The sequence below is a fragment of the Brachypodium distachyon genome, chromosome 5, assembly GCF_000005505.3.
Source record: "Brachypodium distachyon strain Bd21 chromosome 5, Brachypodium_distachyon_v3.0, whole genome shotgun sequence".
NCBI classification, from domain to species: Eukaryota; Viridiplantae; Streptophyta; class Magnoliopsida; order Poales; family Poaceae; genus Brachypodium; species Brachypodium distachyon.
In genome coordinates, this window is record NC_016135.3 from 16589394 (window position 1) to 16602024 (window position 12631).

The 12631-nt window shown below is 43.7% G+C and overlaps 1 protein-coding gene across 1 annotated transcript; it reads left to right on the forward strand.

Annotated features, from left to right (window-relative positions):
• Positions 1–4046: 4046 nt before the first annotated feature.
• On the forward strand, positions 4047–9595 carry LOC100832515 (eukaryotic translation initiation factor 3 subunit C). The gene is made up of 4 exons (XM_003579889.4): positions 4047–4212; positions 4523–4578; positions 4832–6661; positions 8387–9595. Exons 2-4 carry the CDS (start codon positions 4555–4557, stop codon positions 9353–9355), a joined length of 2823 nt encoding a protein of 940 aa, XP_003579937.1. The 5' UTR covers positions 4047–4212; positions 4523–4554; the 3' UTR covers positions 9356–9595.
• Positions 9596–12631: the final 3036 nt, after the last annotated feature.

Sequence of the window (12631 nt, forward strand, 5' to 3'; positions counted from 1 at the left end):
CAGTGCGGAAAGAGAGATTGCTCTCGGCTGGCGGAAAGGAAGTCCTTCTAAAATCAGAGGCCCAAGCTATTCCATCGTATGCGTATGCGATGGCCGTCTTTAAAATCCCAAAACAAATTTGCAAAGGGATCTCAGACGCAATGTCAATGTATTGGTGGGGTGACGAGAAAAACGACCGTAAGATGCATTGGTTCGCATGGTGAAAAATGTGTGTTCCTAAGGCGAGGGGAGGTATGGGCTTTCGAGACATACACTGCTATTCAAGCCATGCTTGCAAACCAAGCTTGGCGTCTGATTTCGGAGCCAAACTCCTTGTGTGCTACGGTCCTCTGTGCCAAATACTAAACGGATGGAGATCTTTTGAACACAACTCAAAGAAGGCTCTTCTTTCACTTGGCAAAGTATTTTCGCTGGCTTGAAGACCTTCAAACTTGGCTATATACGGCGTATTGGTGATGGCACATCTACTCGCATATGAGAAGATTCCTAGATCCCAAACACTCCTTCCAGACGGGTGGTATCTCGTCGTGGCCCACATCTGGTTACTATGGTTAGTGAACTCATTAATCCAGCCGCCGAGGATTGTGATGTTGACCTGGTAAAGAAAACTTTCTGGCCCGTTGATGTACAAAGAATTATGTCAATCCTGCTTTCGGCCCGGGTGGACAAAGATTTCATTGCTTGGAATATGACGAAGACATGAATTTTCTTTGTCAAATCAACATCCATGCATATTGGATGCATCAACATGGTCATAAGCTTCGTCGTACATGTGATATGGAATCCTCTTCCCTACACCCGGCATGGAAAATTCTCTGGAAATTTCGTGTTCCGGCGAAGGTGAAGATCTTCTTTTTTTTTGCGGGGAGAAGGTGAAGATCTTCTTGTGGAAAACCCTTCATGGTGCACTACCTTGCCGTGTTGTTCTTGCAAACCGTCACATGAAGATCAACGCACAATGCCCACTTTGCCAGCGCGATGCCGAGGCTATCTTCCATCTGCTTTTTCGATGTGATCGAGCTATGGAGATTTGGGGGGAAACACCTCCTCTGTGATTCCTTCGGTCTGGAGATCCACCTGCGGGCCTTAGGGAACTGGTGGCAACGGCATGCTGGTACATTTGGTGGGAGCGTCGCAAAGCTGTTCATGGTGAGTCTCCAATCGCCAGAGCGCTCTGCCTTCTCGATACGTGCAATGGCCTCAAATTATGTGACTGCCTCACCAACGAGGCCTGGGTGAAGAGACAGGGATGGCTTAAACCTCCTGAAGGCTGGGTTAAACTGAATGTGGATGTGTCTTTTGATGCCGATGCTCTATCTGGTACAACTGGTGCTGTGATCCGCGACCGAATGGGACTTTCGTATGTGCTACCAACTGGAAGATGGACTTTGTTGCCGATGTCGAGGCTGCTGAAGCCCAAGCCGTGAAGATTGGTTTGGATCTCATTGCATTGTAGGGCTATAGTCGAGTCTTGATAAGTCTGACTCGATGGACGTTGTCGAGGCGCTGCCCGTTGGGTGTAGCAGCAGCTACGTACGAAGACTGCTTCGGTCTTGTGGATGATCGCCCCAGTTTGACGTTGCCCATTGCTGCCGAGAGTTAAATAAGGTAGCACATGAGCTCATTTGGCAAAATATAAGCCAATTAACTCTTGGTTTAGTTCCCCCTACCGGCATTCTACCTCTTCTGATCGAGGATGTCACCATTGTTGCTATCAAATAAAGAGGTCATGTGCGTTAAAAAAAAACTTCCACCACTGGTGTATTTGGTTTCCTGTGTGGACTCAACATGTATTGTATCCTAAATCGATCCTGATAATCAGGCAAAGTGGATGCAAGATGAAGCTGCAGAATTGTTGCGTATGTTTGATGCCTGAATATGTGAGGGTGGTGGAGGTAAGTGCCTAAGTCCAGTGTACGGTTGCCGGTATTTAAGATGCATGTACGAAAAATACATTACAACCATTAGCATACACTGCCCAGGTGTGTATGCACATATGCATCATGTTTTTATTATATCATCTATTTTCTTCTGGTTCTCAATTTCTACATGGAATAAGAAAAGAAACAACCAAGATCAAGTTTGAACCGAAGCACACCAAACAAACAGCAACGACAGGTCTTGTTTTCACATGGAAAATGGCCACCTCTCCGGCTCGCACTATTAGCATTTGTTAGGTCTTGATATTGTCATCCATCTACAAATATTCAGAAGTACTCCGTATGAAATATAGGCAACATGGTTAGATCGAATACATTGTTTGGAAATTAACCACAAAATCAACAAAAATCAAGGATGCTTACACCAAATAAATTGTTCAGAAGTTACCCACAAAACCAACAAATCTCAATCTCTGACTCGGATTTTCCCAAATAAACAGGTCAGGGATCAAGATTGTTGACTAGAGGGGGTGAATAATCAACTACAATTTTCCACCTTGTAACTTCCAATTAGGCACAAAGAAATAAAGAGGTATCTAAAAAAACCAGGTGAAACAATCATATATGATGCTACACAAACAAGCAAGGATACAAACAACATAACTAGCCAAAAAAAAAAGGATACAAACAAGATAAGAACACAAAGTATAATAAGCTCAGGTATAAAAACAACCGAAGAACTCAAGGAGATGCAGATTTATGCTCATGTTCATTTCCTTTGGAGGGAGCTAATAATCGTTGGAGAGGTGTGGGCACCACGGTGGTTTCCCAAATAGTCTTCATGTGGCACATCCTGATCTCCTTGAGCTCCCCAGAAGCTCAATCACTAAGTGGTATGTCTCGAGGTGATCACAGTGTGACTGCAATCCATTTAGGAGTTCACAACAACTCCAAAAGTAACAAGCCAATTGAAGGGCCCAAGAGGGAAACAAATCTCAACTTGCGATCGGATTTCAAATCTCAGTCCAACCTCTCTTCTTCCTCACAAGATTTTCAGATCTAGGATGAGGGCGAAGGGAAAAGTTAGAGTTGTTATTATTTTGGAGAGTTGCTTGAGCTAATGAACTGGTTGGTCCGGTCATGGTCTTCACGGTCAAAAGAGGGGCAGTCTTATAAAGCCATGCTAGAAACCTACACGTTACTCTCACATAGTAGGTTGCTTGGACCCTCCTGGTCAAATCCGGACCCTCCAGGGTTCCAGAATTCTGGGCTTTCGGGACTCCATTCGGAAACGTCACAACTTAGAGAAACATTGGGTTTCGCTGGAAACTTTAGGCTGCTTTAACTGTCGTTTTGGATTGTCTAAAGTTTACATCGGTATCTGTGGATAGGTTAATCTCTTTAGCACATCAACAACACTCTCTTTATAGTACGGATTTTCTATGACTCGACGTGAAACGAAGTTCACTAAAATTGATAGAGAAATCCACTAATGAAAATAATACTCGGTCGCATTTTTTCACATCCTTTTTAGGCTCACCAATCATCTTCTTTTTATTCTTTGGGACATAAGCCGTTCATACATTCTTGAAACACATTAGTCCCTGGATTGGATTGTCATTAACTACCAAAATCCATACTCAGGGCATTGATCCATTTTCTCCATTTTCAACAGCTTCAGATAACTCATTCTCGGAACAAAAGATAGGGAAAAGAGGGGGGAGGGATGCTACAAGGGATTGGAGGAGGACGAGGAGCAGTGGCTGTTGTAGGGGGCTGCTGCTGTACACAGGAGGATGGGAGGATGAAGAGCAGCAAACGCCCTCGTAGGAGGAGAAGCAAACGCCGTCGTAGGCCCTCGTAGGAGGCTGCTGCGCGTAACGAGCCTCCCTCCAACGGCCGTTGTCTTCCGCCCGCGCTGAGATGCCAAACGACAACGGAAATGGAGGTCGACGGCGAAGATGGGTCGAGCGACGGAAAGAGAAGAGGAAATGTTTTTATGGGCCGTCCCGTGCCGACCCGTGGGCTCGAGCCGAGGCCCAGGTACAGCCCAAGCTCACAAGCCGAGACAGCCCGTTTAGCCGCGAGACGTGCCGTTTTTGGCCAGGCCCGGTCCAGGTGGCCAGCTATATAGCCGCACCTCTCCCTCCTTCTGTTCTACTTCTGGCCCATCTCGCCGCCGAGCGCCCTAGATCCCTCCCCTCGCTCATCTTCCTCGGTTCCTCGTCGCGTGAGTGCCGCCAACCCTCCCTCCTTCGGGTCCATCCCGCTGCCGAGCGCCGCCCCAGCCCCCTCGCTCGTTTTCCTCCTCGCGCGAGCGCCGCCACCGCCGGTTGGTTTCCCCTTCGACTCTCTCGCCCCCGATCGTTTCTCCTCCTATCACCCCACGAACAGATTCCGCCCTTTAAGCTCCTCGTTTCATCTCCTTAATTTTCTCCAATTCCTATTTTTTTTTCTCCAATTCGTAACCGAGGCAAAAATCGAAGTAGGACGCCCCCCCCCCCCCCTACCTTGCCTTACTGGGTCCTCCGCCTGTGCCCCGGAGTTTTTGTCAGTTGCCTGTGATTCAAATATAATTCGTGTCCTTCATTTTATATTTTGTCTTGATCATAAGCCTTTATCAACTTGTATACTTTCCACAGCTTGAATCCAGTTCAAGTAACAAGCAGAAGCCATGGCATCTCGTTTTTGGGGACAGGTATATGATCTTTCTCTTTTGTGCTGAGCCGTTGCTCCAGATTTTGTATACTTTCATTAATATACTACTCCCTCTGATCCAGGCTATTAATTGTCGAAATATTAAATGTATCTAGGCGCTCTTTAGGCATAGGTACATCCATGTTTCCGCAAATTTGAGACAATTAATATGGATCGGAGGGAGTACATAAGTTTTGTCTCGCCAATTGCAATTATTTACCGTTTTCTCTGTTGTGTCAATTGCTCAACATCAGGGAGCCAGTGACTCCGAGGAGGAGGTGGAGGATATAGATTCAGAACAAGGGGGTGATAGCGAGAAATCAGAAGCTGGTGATGGGGGGCGTGAGGGGTCTAAGAACCCCTATTTGAGCAAATATACAAGTGACAGTGATGATTCTGATGTTGATAACCCCCGTGTGATTCGCTCATTGAAGGATAAGCGCAACGATGAGATGAAAGCTACTGCGGACCAGATGCGCAATGCAATTAAGATAAATGACTGGCTTAGCTTGCAAGAGAGTTTTGACAAGCTCAACAAGCAGCTTGAGAAGGTTGTACGTATAAATGAGTCTACCAAAGTTCCAAATAGATATATCACAACTCTTGTATTACTGGAGGACTTCCTTACTCAGACTCTTGCAAACAAGGAAGCCAAGGATAAGATGAGTAGAAGCAACTCGAAGGCTCTCAATGCGATGAAGCAAAAACTTAAGAAGAACAACAAGCAGTATGAAGATCTAATCCAGAAGTGCAGGGAGAATCCAGAGAGTTTTGAAGATGATGTTGCTGATGAGAAGGATGTTGATGATGAGGATGAGGATGATGATGATAGTGGTGAAGATATTGTAGATCCTGATAAGATGGCTCTGTCTGAATCGGAAGAGTCAGGTAATGAAGACAACGAGGGTGAAGAGGGTGGAGGCTGGGAAAAGAAGTTGAGCAAGAAAGATAAAATTATGGATAAGCAGTTCATGAAAGACCCGAGTGAGATTACATGGGATATTGTTGATAAAAAGCTCAAAGAGATAGTGGCATCCAGGGGTAAGAAAGGCACTGGGAGAGTTGAACGTGTGGAGCAGCTAACGTTTTTGACCCGTGTGGCAAAAACGCCTGCCCAGAAACTTGAAATTCTTTTTCATGTGATCTCTGCCCAGTTCGACGTGAACCCTAGCTTACTTGGTCATATGCCTGTCATTGTGTGGAAGAAGTGTGTTAATAATATGCTTATTGTGCTTGATATACTGCAACAGTATCCTAACATAGTAGTAGACACCTCAGTGGAGCCTGATGAGAAGGAAACTCAAAAGGGTGCCGACTACAATGGAACTATCCATGTTACAGGTGACCTAGTTGCATTCCTGGAGAGAATAGACTCTGAATTTTTTAAGAGTTTGCAGTGCAGCGATCCCTATACCAAAGATTATGTTCAAAGGCTTAGAGATGAACCCTTGTTTTCGGTGCTTGCACAGACTGTCCAAGAATACCAGGAAAGGGTTGGGAACCTTAAGGCTGCTGCCAAGGTTGCGCTACGTCGTGTTGAACTAGTCTACTACAAACCTCAGGAAGTGTATGATGCAATGAGAAAACTGGCTGAGCAGACTGAGGCTGGCATAGAGGATGGAGATGCTGATACTGGTGATGAGTATCAAGCAGCTGATAACTACAGGGGAACACCACCTTTTGTTGTGATTCCAGAAGTTGTTCCTAGGAAGCCTACTTTTCCAGAGAGTGGCAGAGTTTTGATGGATGGATTGATGTCTTTAATTTACAAGTACGGAGATGAAAGGACCAAAGCCCGGGCAATGTTGTGTCACATATATCACTATGCAATCTCTGATGAATTTTCAGTGGCTCGTGACTTGCTCTTAATGAGTCGTTTACAAGATGGGGTTCAACTTCTGGACATATCATCACAGATATTATTCAACAGGGCCATGGCCCAACTGGGGTTATGTGCTTTCCGGGCTGGTTTAATAGCTGAGGCTCATAGTTGCTTGTCTGAGTTATATTCAACTGGGAGAGTGAAAGAATTGCTTGCGCAAGGCGTACAGCAAAGCAGATACCATGAAAAAACTCCAGAACAGGTAAACTTCCTGACCCCCCTACAACTGCAATTTACACTTCCCCCGTCCTTTATTTGAATCGCTGAACGCTGGTCAGTACACCTAGTCCCAAATGAAACATTCTAGTTCGAAAATGTGTCACTATGAGTTGTTTCTGGTAGTAGAACGACAGGTCTGTTGTCAAAATTCCTTGTTAGACTTTTCTTTCTTGCATGTATTAGTTATTTCATTAACTTATTACTCCTTATTCTTTCCAAAATTTCATTTTACACGGAGAACTCCGATGTTGCATAATTTAGAGTAAAATACACCCGCGTTCCTAAAATTATTGACGAGGTGTCAAGTTAGTCCTAAAATTACTAAACTGCATATTTAGGTCCCAATTTTTTGCTAAGTGTGTCACGACAAGTCCTACGCTCGTCCAGGAGCGTTTGACCGGCCTACGTGGCACGTTGACTGAGTACACATCAGCCAAAGAGCCCGCTGGACATAACTGACGTGAGGAAAAATGCATCCGCGATCCTAATATTATTGACGAGGTGCAAAGTTAGTCCTAAAATTATTAAACTGCATATTTAGGTCCTAATTTTTTGTTAAGTGGGTTACGAGAGGTCCTAAGCTCAGTTAGGAGCGTTTGACCGTCATACGTGACCGAATACACGTCGGCTAAGGGGCCTGTTGTCATAATTGGCGCTATGAAATAGTGTGTTGTCTCACCCATCGCCGCGGTTCTTGCCGGCGAGTCACCGGAGTTGCGGCTAGGGAGAGTAGAGAATTGGGGTGGCTTGTTGGGTTTTTGGGGCAGCTACTGAGTTGTTGGGGGTGCTTGGCGGCGAACCGGAGGAGTGCTGGCAATGAGCTCGTGTAGCGATGGAGGGCGGTGCTAGGCAGTGGAATGCTACACAACACGAGGATGGTCGAAGGGGTACATCAACGAGGCGAAGCTTCTAAGCAAGGAGTCACAGCTCGGGGAGGCCATTGGCCGAGGCGGTGTACAGCGATGACGTGCAGTGTGCCCGGGACCGCACGCAACGGCGCAAATGTAGTTCACGTTCCCGACGATACAGAGCACTAGCGCAGGACTAGCTTGTGGCTCTAGCTTCGGCGGAGAAAAACGGTCAAGGCAACATAGCTTAGAGACCGTGGGGGCCGCGGGGTTGGTTGTGGTGTCAAGAACGAGGTTAGGACCTGTCGTGACCCACTTACCAAAAAAGTAGGACTTAAATCTGCAGTTTTAGTAATTTTAGGACTAACTTGGCACTTTGTCAATAATATTAGGACCGAGGGTGTATTTAATCTAATTTTATAGCTTCAGTCATGTCCAGCGGGCCCTTTAGCTGACGTGTATTTGGTCAGCATGCCACGTAGGCTGGTCAAACGTTCTTGGGCAAGCTTAGGACCTGTCATGACACACTTCCAAAAAAAATAGGACCTAAATATGCAGTTTAGTAATTTTAGGACTAACTTGACACCTCGCCAATAATATTAGGACCACGGGTGTATTTTACTCCATAATTTATACACTGCCATTTTCCCAATCTTGAACTCCTTTTATATTTTATCTATCTACTAGATCTAGGTAAAGATTATCTACTCTGACTCTGTATTCCCAACATTGATATATGTGCTTCAACTCTTGATTTTAGCTGTAAGATTTAATTGGTAAAATTGTTTGTGGCAGGAATATGGTGTGCATATTTTGTCTAGTGATCATCAATGCTCACATAGTTAGCCTTATTCCTGCAGGAAAGGCTTGAGAGGAGAAGGCAGATGCCTTACCATATGCATATAAACCTTGAACTTTTGGAAGCCGCACACTTGATCTGTGCAATGCTAATTGAGGTCCCCAATATGGCCGCCAATACTTTTGATAAGCGGAGACCTATGAGCAAAACATTTCGCAGGCTTCTTGATATGAGCGAGAGGCAGACTTTTGTTGGTCCTCCGGAAACTGTGAGGGATCATGTATTGGCTGCCACAAGAGCCCTCAATAAGGGCGACCACGAGAAGGCTTTCAGTGTGATCGCTTCTCTGGATACCTGGAAGCTTTTGAGGAACAAGGATCACATTCTTGAGATGCTGAAGCTGAAGATCAAGGAAGAGGCTCTTAGAACCTATATGTTTTCTTACTCATCTTGCTACGAGTCCCTGAGCCTTGTCCAACTCACCACGATGTTTGACCTTAACGAGTCACAGGCTCATAGCATTGTTAGCAAGATGATGATGCTTGAGGAGCTTCATGCAAGCTGGGACCAACCAACCAAGTGTATTATTTTCCACAGCGTGGATCAAACTAGGCTGCAGGGACTGCTGTTCCAGATGGCAGATAGGCTATCTGTCCTTGTGGAGAGCAATGAGAGGGCATATGAGGCTAGAACTGGTGGTGCTCTTGAGGGGGCTCCGCCGAGGCGCAGGGGTGGTGATGGTCAAGACTCATCCAATCTGGGGAAGTGGCAAGAGAACTTTGCATCATCACAAGGGCGGCGTGGGGGTGGAAGGTTTGGATACTCTGGCAGAACTGGAGGCTCTGGACGTGGTGGCGGCGGCTACCAAAATGACAGGTTCCAAAATGATAGAAGTGGTCAAGGTTCTCGTGGGGGCTATGGTGGTGGTTCACGATTCCACGATGGAAGGACTCGCACACAGTCTGGTTCATCATCTAGAGGGGATGGTAGTGCACGCATGGTGAGCCTGAACAGGGCTGGTAGAGGTTAGAAGGGTTATACAGTAACAATTATTTTGATCAAGGTTTTTGCAAGTTTTGAAGCACCGGTTACTTGAGATATACATCCGTTCTGAACCCAAATATTCGTCTGCTCTATCTCGTTGTAGCTTTTAATTTGAATCTGTTGCGAAACTTGAGACTAAGAGTTTCTTTCGTTGTGCCGTTATGTATGCACTCCTATACTTGATAAGTTCCCAACTATTTACTGTTACCGTTATGTTTGAAGTTTATGTTATCTGTTACCTGGAATGCCGCGGTGGGAGTTCTAGTTGAGCTAACTGGCCGCGACAGTGCAAATCGTCAAGTCTGTCACTTGATACTGCGGAGTATTAATAGTACTTTCTGTTGCTTGTATGGAGTACAGTGCTGCAATTGCTTTACTTGAATTGTTGATTGGTATAGCCTTCCCATTTTTGCCTGTACCTGGGTAATCCAGTCATGGTGTAGTTCTGCTCTGCTCCAGCCTCCAGTATATCTTTCCGCGGCGCAGATAGAAGACGTTAGTGGTTAATCAGTCTGCAGTTCGAAATAATTCACTGGTACACTGTAGCGGTGAAAGTAAACATTTTCTCAAAGATAGCTCAGAATGAGGTTTACTCTATTTTTAAAAAAAACTCTAAATGAGGTTTAGACTTGCAATGGGCGGAGAGAAATGGTCTAGACAACATTGGTCTAAAAATAGAGTATTTGCTTTTGTAATGTACATAGTTTTCCTGTGTTAGGCCACAAATTTCTCTGTGGGATATTTAAATTAATTAAAACCATGAGAAAACGCCTCAACAAAAAGTTTATACTCATTGTTAACAACATTTAACATTGAAGATAATTTCTCTGATTTCAAGGTACTCCAACCTTCTGTGATTGTGACCTTCAAACAGTGTTGGGACTTTATTTATCGATTCTTCTGAAAGAATATTCCTATATTTATATTTACTCTTCAGATCCACTAAGATTTGAGTCCTCTGTTAAGTGTCAGGTTTGATTGCTATATCGTATTGTTCAGCTTTAACTTGAATAATGTTTTTCATTGGATAGTTTATGCATTAGACACTTCCCACCATCCTATTTTGAGAAAATCAAGCATGGGTCCAAGTGATTTATGCTGTAAATTCTGTACATAATCTGACATCACTTCTTTTCAGCGAGTGTTTGTGCTTGCATTTTTCATAACTGAAAGTGTCGCTACTGGAGCCCGCTTGCGACCTCCTGGTAGAGCTTGAGTTCTGTGTGAGGCTGAAGAAGACGACAGGAAAGTTTTCTTTCCTTTTCATGTTTAGGGCTTGAAGATATTTCTGGGATTTAGATAAAATGTTGGGTGTATAGGGCCTAACAGACATTCAGAACCGGAAAGCTAACGGTAATCGCATATTGCCAAGAAATTTCATGTCTGTGATGGCATATAAGCAAGATGTGTATGTTCGGTGGCATATTAGCAAACCAATCGTTTATCAGCGGAAAATAAGCAATTCTTTCTTATAAGAATGCACGAGATGTTCCTGTTTTTAACTTTAATTAAGTTGTTTCATACAGATCATCCACAAATTTGTTGCTAAAAGACTTCTTTCTAGAAACTAAAATTGTATATTATATGCCACTATATATTATTTTAATTCATTTTTCATTTTACTGCAGATCTATTTTTGTGTCAAATTTTCCCGGTTTTGAGGCTCTGCATAGGCCTCCAGTCAGTAAGTTGAGTTTTAGTGTGCATAACTATATTCTTATGTGGCTGTTAGATCTAATGAAGCTGACAACCTGTTAGGTGACAGAAGAAAGACTAATTGATCACTTTTTGCTAACAGTGGGCAGATAAAGGATTGAGTTCTACGGATATTAGAAGCTATGCAATGCTGCAAATGTGATATTACTCTGTTTAACTGCTAGCTGAGATCAGCTGGGCACAACACTACTTGGTTGGTGTTACTAATTGTTCTTTATTATTTATAATTTTATTTCGTCAATTTGGTCTCTTTATTATTTTCTGCAGATGATATGTATCTTATTTGTAAAATTTTAAAAGTGGGTAAGTATAAAGAAAAACACCAAGATGATATATATATAGTTTGTTGTTCTTTGGTTCTACAACTTGATATTTTCCAATGTGTGGAATAGAGCAAGTTGTAGTCTAATAATCCAAGAAACAAAATCTATCTTTGGTCAGCTGCATGACATCTTTGTTTGCAAGCTAGAGAGATTGCAATAAGCTGGGTCATGAGATATCTCAGTTATTTACAGTAGACCAATTATCAATTCGTATTTTGGAGGTCCGCCTGTGGCAGACGGCAGGCCTTCGCGGTGTCGCCAAACTCTAATGGACGAGAAGACCTGATTCGAGACCGTGAGACCCCCTGAGTAGCCGCTAGGGTTTACTATTCCTTACTTTTCCCTGCTCTGTAGCTCTGTCTCTTCCCTTTTGCTTTGCGCTTTGCGCTTGTATATTCCAACTCTTAATTAATGAATCGGCGCTGCCGCTTTCGTCAAAAAATTCGTATTTTGGCTGTAAATGCTAAAGCATTTGATAGAATCCTTGTACCTACAGTCAGCATCATATGAGCTTAGCAGAGTTTTTGCTTAAGAACTCTAATGTGGTTTCACGGATCAGATGTGAGGGACTGAATCAGATGAGCTTATTAGCACTTACAGATTACTATGCTAAATATCAATAGGGATCCCATATCATTATGTATTGTGTTATTTGGCAATGTTTTGTTCCCTTAGCTTAAATAGCTTATTTTATTTTCTGAAGGAGGCCTATTCGACGTCTGTTCTCCATTTGATATTCTCGTTGACAGGCCTCCACAGCCGAAATTTCAATTGGTTAGTGATAATATCATTGCTCTCAGTTCATAAGCTAAAACGTTTTATAATTCTGATGTCTGAATAATCAATCTTTGGTGCTGACACCTAGATATCTAACCTTCTCAGTTGGACTTTTTGAGGCTAAGGTAATTTAACTATGCTCCGTTCTCGTTTTCGGATCAAATTATCTACTCTCTCCGTTCCATAATTCTTGTCGAAATATTACATGTATCTAAACGCATTTTAAGAATAGATACATCCATTTTTAGGCAAATTTGAGACAAGAATGATGGAACGAAGGGAGTATTACATTATGTAAAACCAGAAAAATATGTCTGGTACACAGTCAACTAACAAATAACCTATTCATCTGCAGAGACTTGTGGGAGAAATTTTGTCGCTGGCCTCGGTGCTAGTGTTTCTCCTGTGTTTTCCTTCCGGACCGCTTCTCACGACCCTCTATGGCT

What these genes read in the sequence shown, in the direction of transcription:
- LOC100832515 (XM_003579889.4), top strand. Translation starts at nt 4,555, where the DNA reads ATGGCATCTCGTTTTTGGGGACAG. An exon ending in CATCTCGTTTTTGGGGACAG is followed by an intron (nt 4,579 to 4,831) that starts GTATATGATCTT and finishes GCTCAACATCAG; the next exon opens with GGAGCCAGTGACTCCGAGGA. An exon ending in ATGAAAAAACTCCAGAACAG is followed by an intron (nt 6,662 to 8,386) that starts GTAAACTTCCTG and finishes TTATTCCTGCAG; the next exon opens with GAAAGGCTTGAGAGGAGAAG.